General features: G+C 40.0%; 1 protein-coding gene across 14 annotated transcripts in view; it reads left to right on the top strand.

Annotated features, from left to right (window-relative positions):
* SH3KBP1 (SH3 domain containing kinase binding protein 1) overlaps positions 1-21,303 on the top strand; it is a gene marked incomplete at both ends in the record, with an annotated part of 338,781 nt that overhangs the window by 167,554 nt on the left and 149,924 nt on the right. For 8 of the 14 annotated variants that reach the window (XM_080652040.1, XM_080652036.1, XM_080652039.1 and 5 more), the window contains 2 exons: positions 547-650; positions 11,812-11,941. In XM_080652040.1, the coding sequence (XP_080508166.1) occupies positions 547-650; positions 11,812-11,941 (234 nt within the window). Of the gene's footprint in view, positions 1-546; positions 651-11,811; positions 11,942-12,508; positions 12,569-21,303 lie in introns of all 14 variants that reach the window. The other 6 variants (XM_080652035.1, XM_080652026.1, XM_080652038.1 and 3 more) reach the window with 1 other exon arrangement.

Genomic DNA, 21,303 nt, shown 5'->3' with positions numbered 1-21,303 from the left:
GCATTTGAAATGGCACCAAGAGCAGCCTGAAATCTAATTAGCCTCTGCTTATCAGGCCTGAGTTCCAGCATGTTGAAAGGGTGATGATTAGTGAGAAAAAGGCCAGGCTAGTTTATCTTTTCCTTTGCACATTGGGGAAAAATTTCCTCTGCCTTGCTAGCATTAGAAGCAGACCATTCTTTTTATTCTACTACATCACATCAGCTTTCATTAAAAATCAACAGCAGCAAATACAAAGCCATGGAAAACCGTTTAAGGCAACACTGTGCTCCAGCGCTTCGGGGTGGGGTTTTTCCTTTTGCACCAACGGATTGGTTTCTCATATCCATGCCTTTCTGACCCAGCAGCTTTTAAAAGACCAAGGAGCATTGCTCTGCTTTCTACTGCCTCTCTCTGAGAGAACAGGGCTGCCGTGCCTCTAGCCATGTCCCAGAGAGCATATTTGAGACAAGTCAGCTTAATTTGCCTGCATGCCTAGGAAGCCTCTCCTTAAAATCTAATTTTGAGACAAATGCTGTATCTAAATATTTTGCTTTTCCCATTTAGGCGAGCGTCGGAGGCGCCGGTGCCAGGTGGCGTTCAGCTACCTGCCCCAGAATGATGACGAGCTGGAGCTGAAAGTTGGTGACATCATAGAGGTGGTAGGAGAGGTAAGTGTGCCAGGCAGGCAGGTGTGGTAGCTTTGAACGGGTTGTCAGAACCAACTCATGGCTGGGTGGCCTTTCCGTGGTGGATGTTAAAGCTCAAAGGGACCTTAGACATAATCTAGTTGAGTTTCTTCTCAGAGGAAAAGGTTTCTCAGAGATGGATGCTACCAGTCCTGCTGGGGCCAGATGTTAAAACCATTATCTTTCTAACACAGCATGCTAGTGCTAGGCACCTCTGAAATTCCAACCCAATGCCACAGCTTTTCTCCTCTGCTTCAATTGCTCATAGCCTCTGGATATCCAGAAGTGCTCTTGATCTAGAGATGTCTAGAAGATGGAGTCAGTATTCAGTGTGGGGGACACTATGCATTAAGAGGGAAGGAAAATAAGTAATATTCATGGAAGACCTAGTACGTGCCATGTGTGACAAGGTTCTTTTTTAAAATATATTTTTATTGATTTCAGAGAGGAAGGGAGAGGGAGAGAGAGATAGAAACATCAATGATGAGAGAGAATCATTGATTGGCTGCCTCCTGCACGCCCCCTACTGGGGATTGAGCCCGCAACCTGGGCATGTGCCCTGACCAGGAATCGAACCCGGGACCCTTCAGTCCGCAGGCTGATGCTCTAGCCACTGAACCAAACCGGCTAGGGCTACACACTGCCCTGTTGGCTTATCACAAGCACTTTCTTTTTTAAAAAAAATATATTTTTATTTATTTCAGAGAGGAAGGGAAAGGGAGAGAGAGATAGAAACATCAATGATGAGAATCATTGATTGGCTGCCTCCTGCACGCCCCACATTGGGGATCAAGTCCGCAACCCGGGCATGTGCTCTGACCGGGAATGGAACCGTGACCTCCTGGTTCAAAGGTTGACGTTCAACCACTGAGCAACACCTGTTGGGCCCATTTTCTTTTGCAAATGAATGAAGCTCAGTAAACTGTAGAAGAGGCAGGGCTGAGGGTTGAAGCCAGGTCCCCTTGGCTGGAGACCTTGTTCTTCCTACTGTACCACTGTCCCTTGTTCCTGTTTGGTCCTGGCTACTCAGAGACAGTCTTGCTGGTGAAGTGGCCCATCAGACAGTGGCACGGGCTTCTCAGACTCACTGGGAGGGCCTGGGCTTTGGACTTAGAACCTGATCATTCATTCTGATTCAATGTATGTTATCTGTATATAGAAATACAGTTTTCTGATTGCTTTGGTTTCCTGAATACCATTGGACGTTACAGAAACCCACGATTTACAAAAAAGGAAGCTAGAAGTCAAGGAAGGTATTAAATGAACTACGATGTGGGTAGGGCTGATGCTAGCAGCCAGATTTCCTGACTCACATACAAACATAAGGTGAGCATGTGTCAAAGCTTTATTTAACTCACTAATGAGGGGATCTGTAAGATGGTAAGGCTGACTCAAAGAGAATTGTGAAAGAGCAAAGTATTTATAATCACTGAAAGAGAAAATTCTTGATTAAGATTGCTAAGTTAGATGCAAAACTACATAGTGTCCTACAGTTAAAGCTGTAACCTCTGAGGTCATCTTTTTTAGGGGATAAATCACTTACACCTCTGCTGGTCAAAATCTATTTTCATTGCCATGTGACAAGAATCATTTGCATTGTTTTCACTTTTCTACCAGTTAACATCCCCACTAACAGTTGTAAACTAAACCTCATGCATAGTACATAGTATGTCAAACAAGATACATATCCCTGGATAATTAGTTAATAGGGTTCCCTGTGTGGCACTTGGAAGACATGCAGTAACCCCTTTGCCTATTTCCAAGTTTGGGATAATAATAAATTGTCATTCATTCATAATTTTTCATCCATGGTGCCAAGAAGGACACATAGGAGATTTGTTGAAAGTTGAATGAGTGAAAAATGGACAACAGAGTAGACTATTTATGCCAATGGTAGAAGGACAGATTTCTTAAGACTGAAACCATGGAAGAAATTTCAGAGGGAACAAACCAACAACCAACAACAGTGTGACTAATTTTTAAAAAAAAGAGTTAAAAGTTTGGTAGGATTTGAAGTGAATTTAGCTAAACAAAGAGAACAACAAACGGAAAATTTTGCAATAAATTAGGATGAAAAGTTATTTGTACCATCTGAAAATATATTAGGAAGCTGCTATAACAGTGATAAATCTTCCATAAACACAAATCCCCCATGGTGACATAAAAATCCTAACGATGAGAAAATGTTCCACCCTGCTATTAATTAAATAAATACAAATGAACACAATAATGGGTCCCTGCTTTTGAAAATTCTAAGAAAATATTTAAAATATTTAGTGGAAAGATGTTGGCAATGCTTAGAAGTGGTGACTTTGTATATATTTATGAAGCTATTTAGCAAGGTATGTCAAGAGCTATAAAAATCTGAATTAATACACATTGACCCAGTAATCTTACTCTAAGGAATTTATCCACAGAAATGGTTAACAGAAAGAAAAGTGAAATATGTTCATTGCAGCAGTACACGTGATAATGAAAAAATAATCAAGAAAGTGAATAGTTATGTGAATTGTTATATTATCCCGCTAAAAGATTGTAAAGCCATTAAGATGGCAAACACAGAGGCCTTTAAATCTGTATTTATGACAATACTGTGCATTGTAATTACCTGGTATATTCTGCTAACTTGCTAGCTCTTTAACAACAGGGATCTGGTTTTTATCTATTTTTACATTCGCGGTTCCTAGAATAGTGCCTAAAACCTAATACATACCTTAATAAAGGCTTGATGAATAAAGTAAATTAATAAATGGAAATATGAAAATATTTTTTGCAAAGTAAATGAACAGATTAGAACACAAAATTGCATATACAAGGATATAGTCCTGTAAAATATAGCTCCATGCACATGACCAGAGACTGAAAGGGAACAAGAATGGAAAATGGTTCCTTCAAAGATGGTTTTTCCTTTAATGTTGTAATAATGTTTTTTAAAAATATATTTTTTTTATTGCTCACAGAGAAGAAGGGAGAAGGAAAGAGCGATAGAAACATCAATGATGAGAGAGAATCATTGCTGGCAACCTCCTGCACACCCCCTACTGGGGATTGAGCCTGCAACCTAGGCATGTGTCCTGACCGGGAATCAAACCATGACCTCCTGGTTCATAGGTCACACTGACGGGGAAAATGTAATAATGTTTAACAAGATAAAGAAAATTATTAATACATTTCTGGGAAATATTACTCACACTCACCTACCTGTTGGCTGTAGGGTAAGCAAGCATGAATGGCTAAAGAAGAGTGATCACAGGGCTGTTACTCTCCTCACCTAGATGACAGAACTTCACCAGCACCCACAATCCCAGTCTTTTTTCCACTCACTGCCAGTTTAATGCTAGGCTTCATTCTGGGCTTTCTTCAAGTATGAATAAAAAGAAAAATAGCTAAGTAGCCTATGCTATTTATGTAAAACAAAACATAAAGGTTGGCCTTTTAATCCATATTTTTAAAATTATATCATCAAAAATTAATTTCCCGGTTGTTCCAATTTTTGTAATATTGTGGATTTGGGGCCATAATCACTGTATAATATAAAATCTGCCCCTTTCTCTTATAAAGGATGCTATATAAATGCTAATGGATAGCTATTTTCTAATTCTGCTGAAAACTAAAAACAAAATAAAGACCTACAATATCAGGGACTGATTGAGGTAAGATAATAGCAATAGCTTTGTAATACTATAGAATCAATCAATCTATTGGTCAATAAAAATATATTGTATATGTATATATACATATTATATGTAGTATTTTTATTGATTCGTTAATAGAATGATTCTATTATATTGAAAAGCGATACATACCCAAATGCACATGCTGTGAAGCAACTGGAGTATGTAAACCTAAAGTCCTACAGTCTGCCACCCCTAATCTCTCTGTTATCTTATCCACACCTAATTTAGCAGTGTTTTTAACCTTCAAGTCATTACCATCATCCCTTCACACCACTAACCCTTTCTCCTCACTCATATATTTTTTAGCTATGTAACCGAATTGTGGGCTAGCAATAAGAGCAGTGGGCTTAAGCACGTTTGGGTAGACACAGCCCTGACCCTCATTGGGCAGGAGTCAACTACGGGCCTCTGTAATGTGGCTTAGAGAAAGAATAGAGTGTATGGCAGTCCAGGGCTAAGTGGACTTGGCAAGGGGACATTGCTCAAGAAAGCCCTCACCATGCTTCTGCCTCCTGGCTAGAGAGTAGTGAGTGATTCCCCTCTCATCATTAGATCCATCATTGTGAACCTAAATGAACTGGGTTGCCAATTCAAAAGGAAAAATAGCAGGTTGAATTTCTAGGTAGATATTTTTATTTATTTATTTATTTATTTATTTTATTTTTATTTTATTTTTTCTAGGTAGATATTTTTAAAGAGATCATTGTAAATATACATTTGTGTCATTTTTTCCAGAGTGGAAAAGACTGATAAATCAGGCAAAGTTCAGATTATAAGAACAGAGGTGGCATATGGAAAATGTTACCTGGAGAAATAGCATTTGAGAGCCTCTGGAATTTCAAAACTGGCTTGTTGGCCTATTTTTTTTTTTTTTTTGAAAAGATCATTGAAGCCTCTTTCTTTTCCTGTCTGTGTCATCTAAAGCTTGGGAAATGAGCCACTTTTCCTTTTGTCTTGTATGAGCTTGGTCTCAACCAGTTTGTCTTAGTCGTGACCTAAGGGATGTTCAGAGATTCTTGCTTTTATTTGCTCTTTGTCATTAGTTTTTTAAAAATATATATTTTTTTTATTGATTTTTTTTAACAGAGAGGAAGGGAGAGGGATAGAGAGTTAGAAACATTGATGAGAGAGAAACATTGATCAGCTGCTTCCTGCACACTCCCTACTGGGTATGTGCCCGCAACCAAGGTACATGCCCTTGACCGGAATTGAACCTGGGACCCTTGAGTCCACAGGCCGACACTCTTTCCACTGAGCCAAACTGGTTAGGGCTGTCATTATCTTTTGAGGTATTTCTAAGTGGCCCCTAGTCAGGCTGGCTGGAGACCAGTGGCTTCAGTTTCAGACTTAAAGCCTAACCTGGCCTTGTAGTTTACAAAGAAGTAACTTGCCCTTCCAAGTAACTTAACACATTTTCCTTCTTGTACTCATAGCAGGAGATTTGGTTCTTTTATCTAGAGCTGAATAGGCTGTTGAAATCCTTCAAAACTTTAACTCGTCAGGTAGACTTTGTCAGTTTGGATGGGTAGTTATTATATTGTGAAATATATATTTGGTTTTTGCCTAGTCATTCTGGCACAGAGCTCCTAAAATCCTTGGAATTTCCTAAGTGTAGAGAGTGATCAAGGTGTCTTTTGTTATGTTCATGAGATGACTTTTGGAAGCACCAAAGGATGAGGGTTGCCAGTGGAGCTAATCATGTCAGGGAGGGTAAGATATACACAGTTAAAAATGTAATTAGTAACTCAAGATGTTATTAGAGTGGTAAATGATGGCAATGATAAATGAGGGAGGGATTTAAGAAAAAGTTCTCAATGAGGGTGAAGAAGATACTTGCTAGAATAGGTGACATTTCAACAGGGCATATGGAAGGTGAGAAGTACTTGGATGAATTCAGCAAGCACAGGCTGCATTACATAAGGTGCTATAGGATGGACAGGAGGATAGTGCAGCCTTGCTCTGAAGTTGGGTATGACCTATGAACCTTCAGGGCAGGTGTGGAGCATAGGAAGTAGGAGCTGGCAGATGCAGTCAAATTTGGTTGACATAAACGTTATAGTGTTGCCCACACTGAACTTTTAAAGAAATACCTTCGGTATGGTTTTCTAAGATCATCACATCCCATAGATAGTTTTCTCACCTGGGAATTGTGACAGGACAAAACTTCAGTATCTTGATTCAGCAGAATGGTTATCTTGCTGGCTTAATTTCCTATTTGCTTATATTTTCAAGTTGGAATGATAGTAAAGTCTTAGCATAGATCATTTAATAATTTGGGCACCTGTAGACTAGTCTGCAGTTAGTTTTGAAGGACAGGACTTTCAAGCACTGCTGAAGGATGTCTGTAAAAGCCCTACTAGAAACCCTTTCCACTATGAGGAAAATCATGGATGTTGCTCTGTCTCATTGGGCAAAGTTTGCTAAAGTCTTAAACAGAAGTTGTATATGTTTTCTTAAATCATTTCCCTTTTAATTACACATTTCTCCTTTGAGGGGCCCCTCTCATGCGGAATAGGATTATTCTCAGAAGAACGAGGGGAAGGAAGAAAAATAAGCATTCTGTGTGTATAGAATGTTTTGGTCCTACCAGAAAGAAGTAATCAGACAATGAACTATACAGGCATTTAGGACCTAGATAATACTTGTTGATATTTGTCACAACCAGCTTTCCATGTCCCCAAATCAACAAGGATAGTTAGTTAAAGCAACTAAAATGGAAAATAATGTAGGTGTTTATGCATTTATGAAGTGGTTCCCTTAAAATATATATATATATATATATATTACTAATTCCACTAATAGAAAAATATGTTTCCTAGAAACAGTTTGATTTTTTCCCCGGCAATATTCCAAATGTAAACTATGTTTTGGCACATATACATGAGTTCTAGAAAAGGCAAAATCAATCATGGATCATAGAAACCAGATTAGTGGTTGCTTGGAAGTGGATTGCCTGGAATGGGACACAAGGGAATTTTCTGGAGTGATAGAAATGCTCTGTATGTTAATAGAAGTATGGGTTTCATGGATGTATGAAAACTGATCGACTTGTACTATTAAGATCTGTTCATTTATATGAATTATACCACAATTAAAAAAATTTAAATATCTATCTTAATATTTCTCTAGTATTTTTAAAGTTTGAAACTACTTTTTGTTCTCATAGGTAAGGTAAATGGCCACTATTGAAATTCTCATTTAATTATTTCTGAATAAATTTCTATTGAGATAATTGATGTATAATATTGTATTAGTTTCAGGTGTTCAACAGAATGATTTCATACATATATATATTGTGAAATGATTACCACAATGAATTTAGTTAACATCCATAACCACACATAGTTACAATTTTTTCTTGTGATGAGAACTTTTAAGATCTACTCTCTTAGCAACTTTAAAATATACAATACAGTATTATCACCATTAGTTGACTATTATCACCATTACAACCCCAGAATTTATCAAACTGGAAGTTTGTATCTCGTAGTCATCTTCATTCATTTCAACTACCCTTATCCCCTGCCTCTAACAATGACCAATCTGTTCACTATCTATGAGTTTAGGATATATTTTTTTAGATTCTACATATAAGTTAGATCATATATGTTTGTCTTTTTCTGACATATTTCACTTATCATAATACCCTCAAGGAACTAGAAAAGAAGAACAAACTCAGCCCAAAGTTAATGGAAGGAAGGAAATAACAAAGATCAGAGCAGAAATAAGTGAAACCAGAGACAAAAAAAATAAATAAATAAAAAAATAGAAAAGATCAATGAAACCAAGAGCTGTTGTTTTTTTTTTAAAGATAAATAATATAGACAGATCTTTATATAAACTCACCAAGAAAAAAAGAGGACTCAAAATCAGAAATGAAAGAGGAGAGGTTAGAACTGATACCACAGAAATACAAAGGGTCTTAGGAGACTACTATGAACAACTATACACCAACAAATTGGACAACTTAGAATAAATGGATAAATTCCTAGAAGCATACAACCTACCAAGTCTGAATACATTTTGAGGTAAATTTTAGTAATGTTAAGGTGTATGTTGGTGGAGGAGAACATGGATATGGAGAACGTGGGTATCTACCCCCTTTCATCATTTTCCTTGGGTCAGAAATTATAAGCCCTTAGTAACATCCGTAATTTCCACTTTATTACAAAGGGACACATTTCTTTCTCTCTTTTAAATATAGAAGCATAAACATGAGCAAGCTTTTTTTCTAAGCAGGGGCTCTGTATGATAATTTCTTTGTTGCAGAAGCTTCTCAATCAATCTGTCCTGAGGTCCTCGAGCAGTATAGCATAGCTGCTCATTAAATATTAGTGAAATTGGATGGGATACACAGACCTAGGCTTGGCAGTACCTAATTAAGACCAATGGCCAATATAGTCAGGTCCCTTTTGCTCCTCACAGGAAGGAAAAATCCTCTTGTGAAGCAATTAGGTCTTCGTAGGCCCCATGGAGGTTTCCCCCAGTGATTTCTCTTCTATTCATTCATTCATGTATTCCTTTATTTATTCCATATTGCAAGGTACTATGCTTTACTCTTTGAATGAATGAAAGAATGTGTGAATGAATGAATGAATGAATGAATGAATGAATGTAATTACTGTGGGCTTCAGTGTCCTCATTTTTTATATGGGAAGTTGAACTGGAATATCATTGAAGAGGGATAGTGTGAGGGTGAGGACCATTTTTCTCATATCTCCAGTCTAAATTTCACAACCAAAGCAGCAAGCTATAGGAAGAAAAAGTATTGAACAGCTCTCATTTGTACTGGGGCCAGACCCCCATGCCTATGGCGCCTGTGATGGGAAGTGTCCCCAACAAGGGATGAGCAGTGTTTTTATTGTCTGCCCCTCTACACACTGTGTGGCTAATGATAGATCTGTGCTATTTCCCTGTTGGCCACTCCTCTCAGACTGTGCTGACAGTGATATAGGCATCTGGAGCTATGGTGAGGTGAAGACACTCTTGTTTTCCCAGCAGGCAGCCCACCAATTCCACACATCAGGAGCACTTCCTTCAGGGATCTCGGGCTGAGCTGCTTATTATTGGGAATAGGAACATTTTAGATACTGTCAAACTGAATCAAATTGAATTGTCCCAGCTGCCCTGTGCTATCGGGGATTATGCCAGAAACTGCTCATTTGTGGTCCATGCCCTTGGTTTTTCCCTCCTGTCCTGTGATTACAGGAGAAAGGTCATTTTATGGTTCCTTATTCAGGACAAGCACAAAGGACCACATGCTACAAATCCTGTGAGTCTTTATATTCAGGCTCACGGCGAATCTTCCTAACTATCCTAATCTTATAAAAAGCTCCTTGAAAGAATAATGTATATCAGTTGACTTGGCATAGAAACATAGAATGATTTAAACTAAAATGCTATTAAATGCCATGATTTGGTATTGAATAGTCATTGGGACTGTTGTGCATGGATGCTGTTGTATGGATTCTTTCCAGAAGATTCTATGATCATGCAGATAAAATCATCACTCTGCAAGTCTATATTCCATAAATTCCCTATCAAATGCTCTAAACACCATTCTGACTGTCTGTATTCCACAGGCTCTACCAGCTTCCCCCTTTCCTGAATGTCTCACACCCCGACCCCTACTGGAATCTGTCTTTGCTACTCTAAGAGGCCAAACTTAATTTTGATTTCCTTTTTTCTCAAGGCCTTCCTTTAGCATCTCAGATCTCAGTGACCTTGGTTTTAGGGAACAAGTTTAATTTGTGCCGGGTCATGGAATTTTCTCATCTATTTATCTTGCATTGTTAGTTTTTGGTCACATATATTCTCTCCCCTCTTTAAACCATGTGCCCTTTATACCTTGATAGAACATCAACTTCTTGAGGGAAAGAAAATGACATGTCCTGTACAGTTCTGTGTCCCCAGACCCTAGTGTAGAATCGTAGTACATCCATCTCTAACACTGATCAAGTGTATTAATTGTCCTTATTATACAGATAGGAAAACCAGGGTTCAGTTTGGTAGGAAATTTTAATAAAGTCATATAATTGCTAAGTTTCGGGATATGAACTGGGCTTTTCACCCAATATTCTTTTATTGTTTTATTTCAGCTTTTAAATTGTATGTATTGACTTTAGTAGGTAATGTACACAGGTGGCAAAAAAATTCAAAGGTTCTAGGTCTCTTTTTGTTCCACCACACCACTGGTGACTTAATACTGGCTTGTTTTCAAAATACCCTGTGATTTTCCTCCAAGAAGCCAGCTTGCTATTCTTACTTCTGGTGTTCTGTTAGTGGCTCCATGACAAAACCTTGGGATGACTTTTTTTTTTTTATATATATATATATATTTTATTGATATTTCACAGAGAGGAAGGGAGAGGGATAGAGAGCTAGAAACATCGATGAGAGAGAAACATCGATCAGCTGCCTCCTGCACACCTCCCACTGGGGATGTGCCCGCAACCAAGGTACATGCCCTTGACCGGAATCGAACCCGGGACCTTTCAGTCCGCAGGCCGACGCTCTATCCACTGAGCCAAACCGGTTTCAGCGGGATGACTTTTATTTAGCCCTTTTCTTGCTTGTCCAGTTAAGTGTCACTAAAGACCAGCTCATACCTCAAAGGGCCTTCAAATCTGTACCTGCCTTCTTCATTCTTGCTGCCCCACCAGTTCCAGCCTTCACTCCCCCACCCAGATCACTGCAGTCTGGCTACCCCTCCTCCCTTCACCCCATTTCAGTTCATCTCAGGGTAATCTAGAACCTTTCAGAAACCTGCAGGGAGTCCTTCCACCTTCCCATTGAGTTCTTAGCTCGGGGATTAACTGTTTTTGTTAGACTGTCTAGTTAATTTAGGTAGTCTGGGAAGCCATTCTCAGTTTTTAGATAATGGTTTTAAATGCATAAAATTAAACACATAAGATTATAAAGAGAATCATTATAGTGAGTAACTATCAAACTACTTTAAAAGCAAATTTTGATATAGTAACCTCTGTAAAATCCTGTAGAATTGTATGTAAGAAGTAATTCCTCATTAATACATTAAATAACAAGGTCTCCTAGTAGGTGTGAAACTGCCACCATTTCCAGGTAGCAATGAGCACAAACGATATCTTGAGATACTCATAGCATGTATGATGTGACATGAGAACAACTGTGATGTGTTTGGTCATGAGTCACAGGTCCTTCTGTTACCTTGTTAATAAAAGGAAATTCCAAATTTCAAATTTGAGGTTAGTGAAAATAATTTTTTTCCACTTGTGTTTATAGCTCCCAGGTTAAACCCCCCTTTCTGAATCTGAATCTCAACACTCTATGGGGTCTGCTTTCTGGTTCCCTGTTAAAGTGTAAGCTTTGAGTCCTTTAGCTACGCCTGTGTGGGATCTGCACTCTGCACCACACAGATGGGAAAGGAAAGTGGGAAGCACCGCATCTAACCTGACCCCTGCTTCTCTGTTTGGTTCCCATCTGCACAGGTAGAAGAAGGATGGTGGGAAGGTGTTCTCAATGGAAAGACTGGCATGTTTCCTTCCAACTTCATCAAGGAGCTGTCGGGAGAGTCAGATGACCTCAGCATTTCCCAGGATGAGCAGCTCTCCAAGTCAAGTAAGGATGTCCTCATCACCATGCAGGAAAGGGTGGGGACACCAGCGGGTGGTGCTTCTGCCTCCCCTCTGCTCTATAGCCTATGCCAAGCAGTTATGACAAAAGCTTACGAATATATTTTGGTTATGCTGCCTTAACCCATGTGGTGTATTAAGTTTATCATTGTACAGGTGTGACCTGCATACCCTTATGTATGTGCAGACGCACACTCTATCTCTGGATTGGTTACTGTCAACATTCATGTCATGGTAATACTTCCTCATGGGTGACCCATGTGGCTGTGCCTTCATATACTTCTAAAGTGTCTGTCCCTCACTGCAAGTTGATAATTATTTTTAAATGAAGCAAATGAGATTGCTATATTTCTCAGCATCCCTTGAAGACCTTAGAGAAGAATGGCACAAACATACACAAATCATTGGTGGTGAGAAGTCCTGTGTTTGGGATGAGTGCATGCCAGTTACCTTAAAAGTACGATGAGACAGCTGAAAGCCTAGCCCCACGTTGGGTGAGCATGCATGTACCTCTGCGATGGTGAGAACGAACTCCAGGTCTTTCTTTCTCCAGGGCCTGAAGCTCTCCTCCCTCCAGCTTCTCTGCTGCCCTTTCCAGCTCACGGAGCAAAAGGTCAGGACCAGGAAGCTTTGTTCTCCCAGTCGCTAACCCAACTTCCTGCGTGGGTGTCTGTGTATCTCTTGTGCCGTCTTGAGCCAAGGTCATGAGCATGAATGTCGTAAGAGGCTTGACTGTGTCATAGCGGTGAGGCACTACCTGGTGTTTTAGACTTCCCTTCCTGACAAAAGGAGGACAGCTCCCTTCTGTCAAAATAATTGTTAAACAGCTTTCTTTTCCACTTGGAAAAAATCTCTCTTGAGTGGAGTTCTCAAGTTAGTTGTGTTTCTTTTATTTAACCAGTAGCATGATTGGACAAGTTTCCAATTTGGAGGTAAAGCCATTTCCAGAGAAGTGTTCAGGAAACCTCCTTTACTTGATGCCTCAGCAGCTCATCATCCATAGAAGCAGCAGTGCTGGCTGGTTGGCTCAGTGGCTTTAGCTACACCCTTTCCATCTACTTCCAAAGCCTGGGGTCCCTCACCCCTGAACCCCATTTCTATCCTAGGATCTCTGATAGGAAGGTCACAAGGTAATTTTGGAGCAAATAAAACATCTTTGAACGTTTGCTGCCTTCTCTGGCTTGGGAAGAGGGGGTTCTCTGCTATCATGGCCCAACTGATGAGTATGGTCAGGAGAGCAGAAAGTGTCCTTGATCCCATGATAGAGTGGGAGTTGCTATAGCTCCCTAATTACAGATTAGAATTCTAACTGTCTGGTGCTTCTTTTGTATATTGGAATAGTATTGTACCTTGTAGTTGCGTTCTATAATAACTATACCATACCTTAGGGATATTGTAGATTAAATGGGCTTTTTTTTTTTTTTTGAGGGAGAACCAGATTGGGTCATTATATCACTATTTTTGTGGGGAAGCGCGTTATGAGTTCCAATAGCATTAATGTGTATAAAACACCTCACTCATACAAGGCCCTCCATAAATAGTTATTCTCATTGTTAATCATGATAAACTCTTGGTACATAAACAGTATTTTGAGGCTGCTTTCACTCTGCTTAGTACCATGTTCACTGAAGCATTGTCTGCATTTGGAAATTACTTGGGGATTCCTCTACTGATGCAGAAAAGGAGGTCAGGGGAGGTGTTGGGCAATCTTTTTGGGAGAACCCTGACCTCTTAGTATCCAGCCATGATTGTGATGCTCTAGTTAGTTTAGGTAGTCTGGGAAACCATTCTCAGTTTTGCCTCTTGTATTTTTGGAACTATTGAAAAGAGAAGTAATGCCTCTTGTATTTTTTGGAACTATTGAAATAAGCTGTCCTGTTGCTGCAGGTCAATAATATGGACATTTAACATTGCTCAGCTCAAAGCACACAGTGCTGGGATTCCTGGAGCAGGCAGGAGGTTAGGAGGTTGAATGGAATGGTCTCCCCAGTCATGTAGCCTTCCTTCACATGCTTGCAAGAGGCTACTTCTCTTGTAGAGACTGCCTTCCCCAACACTCATTCAGTTCAAAGCCTTCCATTTCAGGACCAGGAGATCCCAATAATTTCAGCAGCTACATTTAGTTACCCTGGAATCTGTCCCTTGTTGAGGGGATTTTCAGGTCCTGAAGAGCATGGTCTTCTAAGAAAGATGGATGCTTCCGGTAAGAACTACATGGCTTTTAAAATCTTCATATATACATATATATATGAAGAGAAATATATATATTTAAGGAGAAGAGGGCCCATTTACCCATCTCTCTCTCTCTGTTTGTCCCTATCTATTCATATATCCTTCCTTCTCTCTTCCCTTCTTTCCTCCCTTTCTTCCATTCATTCAACCTTTTTTTGAGCCCTGTTGTTACCAAGACACTGTATAAGGCACTTAAGATATATAGAGACAAATCAGATCTCTGCCTTCAGTCAGCTCACATTGCAGAAAAGGGGTTGTACAAATCAGCAGAAGTTCAAGAAAATGCCTCAGGTGCTCTGCTAGCTGGGTGTCTGAGGAACAGTGGGATACAAAGACTGAAGGCCAGTCCCATGGGAATGTGGGGATGATGATGGTCACAAAGGGCTTCATAGAAAAGCAGTTGTGGTAATAATGTCCCTATGGTTTGCTAAATTGGAATAATCTTTTGAAAGAGAAAGAAATAGCATCTGTCATTGTTTGACAGGGTTTTCAGTAGCCATTTATTCTCTGATGTTAAAATGTACACAATCACATCAGGTCACATACAGAAATTACGTATACTGGTAGGGTTTGTCTAAGTGGAACCTTCAATTTTAGAATGAATCTTCGTATTCCCTACCCTCAAAGAATAGTGTTAGTAGTTTAGATGTGGTTTACCTAAAAAAAAAACACACCACTTTTGGAATATTTATAGATTCACAGGAGTTACAAAAAAACTGATTAGGGAGGCCCTGTGTGCCCTTCACCCAGTTCCCCCCAGGGATAACATCCTGTACAACTATAAAAATACATATTTATTTTATTATAGAGCTGAGAAAGACAAATGTAGTTAATGCCTAAAAGACATCTAGCTTTTTATTGTGGTATAAGCTAAACTGTACTTAATCAAGGTCTTTGTTAGATCAGCCCACTTAATACTCTTCATAAATTACAATTACTTTTCACAGAAATTGCTTAACTAATAACATGGATCTGGGAGTAAGTTAAACTCCTAACGATAGTGTCACTCTGGTAATTTTTAGAGATCCTAATGGCATATAAAAATCCTCTTAATTTAAATGTTAGCAGACATTAGTGTGGGGTTTTTAAGACAGATAAAATCTTTATCCTGATATACACTGAGTGGCTAGATTATTATGCGTTCAGAGATCATAATAATCTGGCCATTCAGTGTATATGAAGAAAACTTTGAGTAAAATGTATTCTTGTATATCTCTTTCACACACACACACACACACACACACACACACACACACACACACACACTCTTGTATGTGCACATACTTATTTGGTATTTGTACTTTTCACATTTCGACTTCCAGAAAGTATTTAAGGATTGTTATTCAGTTGAAATTTGTCAACCAATAGATGAATGCAATAGAAGAAACATTGCATTAGATTTATAAGGAAGTATGCCAAGACGTCTTGACACATGATAGGAGTTCATTGAATGCTTGCTGAATCCTGCCTTACTCTGAGAAGAGTCATTTTTATTTTTGAATGACAGGTGCAAATTGCTTGAGCTTGCTTTTCTTTTACCCTGATATATTTTTGTTATGGTGGTTGGTTATGAAAAATCTCTAAAATTTAGATCTTTGTTCAGGGTAATTTAATCTATCAAAGAAAGTGTAACAGCACTTGTATTGGTTGATATGTTGTTTTAAATAGTTTATCTTGATAAGAAAATTCATTGTTATTTTGTAGCAGAAACTTTTTGCTACATAATTAAATTTGAAAACATCTCTACCTATAGAACCATAATGGTGCTTTTAAAAAATATTTTTATAATCCTTTTTGTTTGTTTTAAGTCTCCTTCCATCACCATTATCTACCCATGCCCTCTTCTACATACCCCCATAAACTTTTTATTATAGAAAATTTCTAACGTATACACAAATCTAGATAATTTAATAATGAACCCCTGTATGCCCTTCCCCCAGCTTCAGCAATTATCAATATGGCCAGTTGGTTGTATTTATACCACTACACAATCCTCCCTTGTATTGTTTTGAAGCAAACCCAGATATCATATAATCCTATCTAATAAAAGAGTAATATGCAAATTGACCGTCACACCAAGACACAAGATGGCCACCCCCATGAGGTCAAAGATGGCTGCCCCCATGTGGACACAAGATGGCTGCCACAAGAGGGCCGCCACAAGATGGCTGCCACAAGAGGGCTGCCACAAGATGGCCTGCAGGGGAGGGCAGTTGTGGGAAGTTAGGGGTGACCAGGCCAGCAGAGGAGGGCAGTTGGGGAGGACCCAGGCCTGCAGGGGAGGGCAGTTGGGGGAGACCCAGGCCTGCAGGGGAGGGCAGTTGGGGGAGACCCAGGCCTGCAGGGGAGGGCAGTTGCGGGGGACCAGGCCTGCAGGGGAGGGCAGTTGTGGGAAGTTAGGGGTGACCAGGCCAGCAGAGGAGGGCAGTTGGGGAGGACCCAGGCCTGCAGGGGAGGGCAGTTGGGGAGGACCCAGGCCTGCAGGGGAGGGCAGTTGGGGGGGACCAGGCCTGCAGGGGAAGGCAGTTGTGGGCAATCAGGCAAGCAGGGATGGCAGTTAGGGGTGACCAGGTCAGCAGAGGAGGGCAGTTGGGGGAGACCAGGTGAGCAGGGGAGGGAAGTTTGGAGCCAGCAGTCCTGGATTGTGAGAGGGCTGTCGGACATCCCTCTAGGGGTCCCAGATTGGAGAGAGTGCAGGCTGGGCTGAGGAACACCCCCCTGTGCACGAATTTCATGCACCGGGCCTCTAGTTTTTCCATAAATACAGTCATAGGCTACATAATGACATTTTTGTCAATGAGGGACCACATATACGATGGTGTTCCCATAAGATTATAATGGCACTGAATGGAAAGATATGTAGTTCAGGACAATTTTTCTTCTTTAACAGGAGCACTATCTGTGGGGCTTGGTAGTGGATTCTCTCTCACTTGTAGCACCTCAATTTTTACTCTACCAAGTACTTTCCACTGACTTGTTTCAGCACAGAAGTGCCTGTCCCCCAGCACTACATATTCAGAGGGTTCTACAGCCCTCCCTTATCTAGTTTGGTGGTGTTCAGAGTACATGGCTGTAAGTTCTTCGTTGAGGACCTAAGATCCTGTACAAGGACACAGGCCCACAGGACTTACCTTAACCAGTATCAAGTGCCACTGCCACTTTAGTAAAAGCTTTCTGTGGTGTGGAGCCGCCTGTCCCTGTGCTTTGGAAATATTTTCCAGCTGTAATGATGCAAAGCATGGATAAGTTATATTTCTTCCATCAATTCAATACCAAGAGAGCCCCTTTTGCTAGATAGGATCAATGGAATCAAAAACAAGTTTCCAAAGTCCAAATATTGAGTCCTTAGTTCTACACCCTCTCCATGATGTTAAACACCCTCTTTTTTATGAATGCCACAAAGTCCCTTAATCTGACCACTGCTCCAGCATGCAATAGCCAAAACCACATGGCCATGACAGTCCCTATGTTCCTTTATCTTGCCATCTTGATTTTCTTATTCCTACTGACCCTTGGCCACCTTTCACTCCTCCTGACAGTCATTATGATGATGATCTACGCCGTAGCCAGTTTCTCCTCGGTATTTTCAGTCAGCCCCGCCCACACTCCTGTCCATGGAGCAGTATTGACAGCTTCAGGCTTCCATTTCTGACCCTGTTGGAGGGGAGCAGAGGGAGGACCTGTGGGACAGTGTTTATAAACTCTCCAGTAGTCCTAGGCCTTCACATTCACTCACCGCTCACTCACTGGCTCACCCAGAGAAACCTCCAGTCCTGCAAGCTCCATTCATGCTAAGTGCCCTATACAGGTGTACCATTTTTTATCTTTTAGACCAGCGGTCGCCAACCTTTCGGACCTCACAGACCACCAGTGGTCCGCGGACCACTGGGTGGCGACCACTGTTTTAGGCCATATTTTTACCATACCTTTTCTAGGTTTAGTTACACAAATACTTACCACTATGTTATAGTTGCCTATGGTATTTAATAGAGTAACGTGCTGTACAGGTTTGTAGCCTAGGAGCATTAGGCTATACTATATATAGTCGGCTTTTCTCAAATTAGGTAAGTGCACGCTATGATATTCACACAATGTCAAAATCACCTAATTACACATTTCCCAGATTGTATCCCTGTCATTAAGCCACACATGACTGTATTTCAATATGTGTCAATAAAAGGGTGCCTTAAAATATTGTTCTCGCACCAAAAATAATGGCAATTTATTTAATGTAGTTAAATATACAATCAGTGTTCACTTTCCTCTAATAGTCTTTTATTTTTAATAAAATTTGTTAGTTTGAATTTGTTAATATGTCTCAAGTCTCTTTGAATCAGTTTTCCTCCTCCTTTGAGGAGATCCTTTGTCCATTAGTTTCCCACTGCCTGCCTTTGCTGATTTCATCTCTGAAATGTCATTTATTCTATATTCTTATAAATTGATAATTAGATCTAGGGGCTTGATTAAATTCAAGGTATATACATATGGTGTCCCCCAAAAATGTATACACTTTAACAGCTGATAGCTCAGTTTTGAAATGAAATGTATTTCAATAAACACTGCCTTTATAATTATTCAAAGTGTGTTTATACATTTTTTGGGGACACCATATATATTTCAAAACTGCTCCGTAAGTGGTAATGTATAGTCTATCTGGAGGCTCATGATGTCTGGCTGTCTTTCTTTTTGAATGTTAGCAGCCACTGATGATTATCACCCAGATCTGTTTATTCATTAGGGCTTGCAAAATGATGTCAATAAGGAATTTTTTGAAAGGATGAAATGGCTCCCATGTAACAGATCAATAGTGGGAAAAATTTGAGTAAATTAGGTTTTTAAAAACTAAAACATCCAAGTGGTTGCAATGAAGTGCAGGCAGAATCTTATGTTAGGAATGGAAAGGAATTTAGAGATCATTTGGTGTCACATGAGAACACTAAAGCCCAATGAAATTAAGTCCTGGGTGTGTGGCCTGGCTTAAGAACGATGAGGCCATAGTTACATGCAGGCCTTCCACACATATTGGTATTGCCTCCATCATGGCCTGTATTTATCCTCTCACAGAACATATGACAAATTTAAAATCTCAGTACTGTTTAGCTTATTTCTTCTTTTTGTCCCAGATCATGATTACCTTTTCAGTTATAATTTTTGCACATGCTAGTATTGACTAAATAATGTGAAATAGAACTAATTATAAATTATATTGATACTAAAAGTCTGGTGCACGAATTCATGCACCAGTGGGGTTCCTTAGCCTGGCCTGCGGGATTGGGCCTAAACCAGCTCTCTGACATCCCCCAAGGGGTCCCGGATTGCAAGAGGGTACAGGCCAGGCCGAGGGACCCCACTGGTGCACGATCAGGGCTGGGGAGGGACATGGGAGGTTGGCCAGCTGGGGAGGGACCGCAGGAGGGCTCCAGGGCATGTCTGGCCCGTCTCACTCAGTCCTGATTGGCCAGACCCCAGCAGCAAGCTAACCTACCAGTTGGAGTGTCTGCCCCCTGGTGGTCAGTGCACGTCATAGTGAGCGGTTGAGCAGCCTTAGCATATCATTAGCATATTACGCTTTGATTGGTAGAACTGTTGACACTTAGCATATTAGGCTTTTATTATATAGGATTATCTGTATATATAAAGAGCCAGGGTCATAACATCCAAAATGACCGAAGGCTGGACCGAATGCCAGGCTGCGCATGCAACAGGTGAGCAAGCTAAATTGCTGACCTCTCGGAGAAAGAAAGCGGCGGGGCTGATCAGCAGTGGCAGCGGCTGCTGGTGAGGCCTGGAGAGAGAAGCAGGGTAATCATACATATTTTCTTCACAGTGAAGCTATAAATGTGTCTTGTCTGTTTCTAACATAATTTTTATATTATTTAATTTCTTAGGTTCTAACATAATTATCATAACACTGAAAAGTGTTTTGTTTTTTACAAAAATCATCTTTTAGCTACAAAAACATTTTCAGTTATTTTTCATAATTTTCAGAGAGGAAAAAGTTTGCATTTTCTTTCTATAACCATTAATAACCATGAGATTTCAGCTTGAATTGACTTTCTTATTTTCCTTAATTCTTTAGTTTTAAAATTTAGGTCTTGATACTTTAGTGACTTGTCAAGCTAAGACAGAGATGGAGATGGCCTTTTAAAAGTTAAGGGTAAACCACTCCCATAATATACAAATACTGTATTTCATTAGCTATAAGAAATGGATTTTTCAGTACCTCTTGCCTATAAAAAGTAGGGCCAGGCTGACAAATTCCACTCTGTGTCATCACTAGACTTTATTTTCTTTTTAATATTAGATAATATTTGTTTTGTCTATGATGTTCTATTAGCAGTGATGAGCAATTAGTAAATGGCTAAAAAAAGAGTTCTAGGCAAAATTAGATGCTAGCATAAGCATAGGATTTTATGTTGAAATTTTAAAGTTTTTTTTTTCTTTTACAGTGTTTGCTGCCTTCAAGTGCTAATATTTAGTAGTGGCTGGAGGGTGTTTCTCCCAATAAAATAAACAGCATTCACATTCATGAACTTTCCAGCTGCTTACCTCTTTTGCTGTTTAGATCAAATGTGTATGTCCTCACCCACCCTTACCCCAGGCTCCATCTCCATTGACCTTACTGCCAGTGCATAGGGAACTCTGCAGAAATGGTTGGCCATTCAGAGACATCAGGGCCATGGTCTACCTCAGTGATTCTCAGACTTGGTCCTGGGGAAGAACACAGGGAAACTCTGTTGTACTTGGAAGAACTTTACTGAAATATTGATTTCTTTTTCATATACTTACCTTTTCTTACACTGAAAGGACTGTTACTGTTCAGTTTTGGAGCTCACAAAATATCCGTATTCCTTAGGAGTAATTTTGACTTAATGATTGAAGTTAAACAGAATAAAATTTTGCCCAAATAAAAACTAGCCACTGTTACTTGCTCTGCTTTTGTCATCAAAGTCCTCAAAAGCTGCAAGTTTACCAAGAACATTTGAAACATTTGTTTCTTTAGATTATTCTTAAACTAGAGGCCCGGTGCACAAAATTTGTGCACGGGCGGGGGGGGGGGGGTGCGGAAATCCCCTCAGCCCAGCCTGCACCCTCTCCAATCTGGGACCCCTTGGG

Source organism: Plecotus auritus (genome assembly GCF_963455305.1).
Source record: "Plecotus auritus genome assembly, chromosome: X".
Taxonomy (NCBI): domain Eukaryota; kingdom Metazoa; phylum Chordata; class Mammalia; order Chiroptera; family Vespertilionidae; genus Plecotus; species Plecotus auritus.
This window is presented reverse-complemented; position numbering and strand designations above follow the sequence as displayed.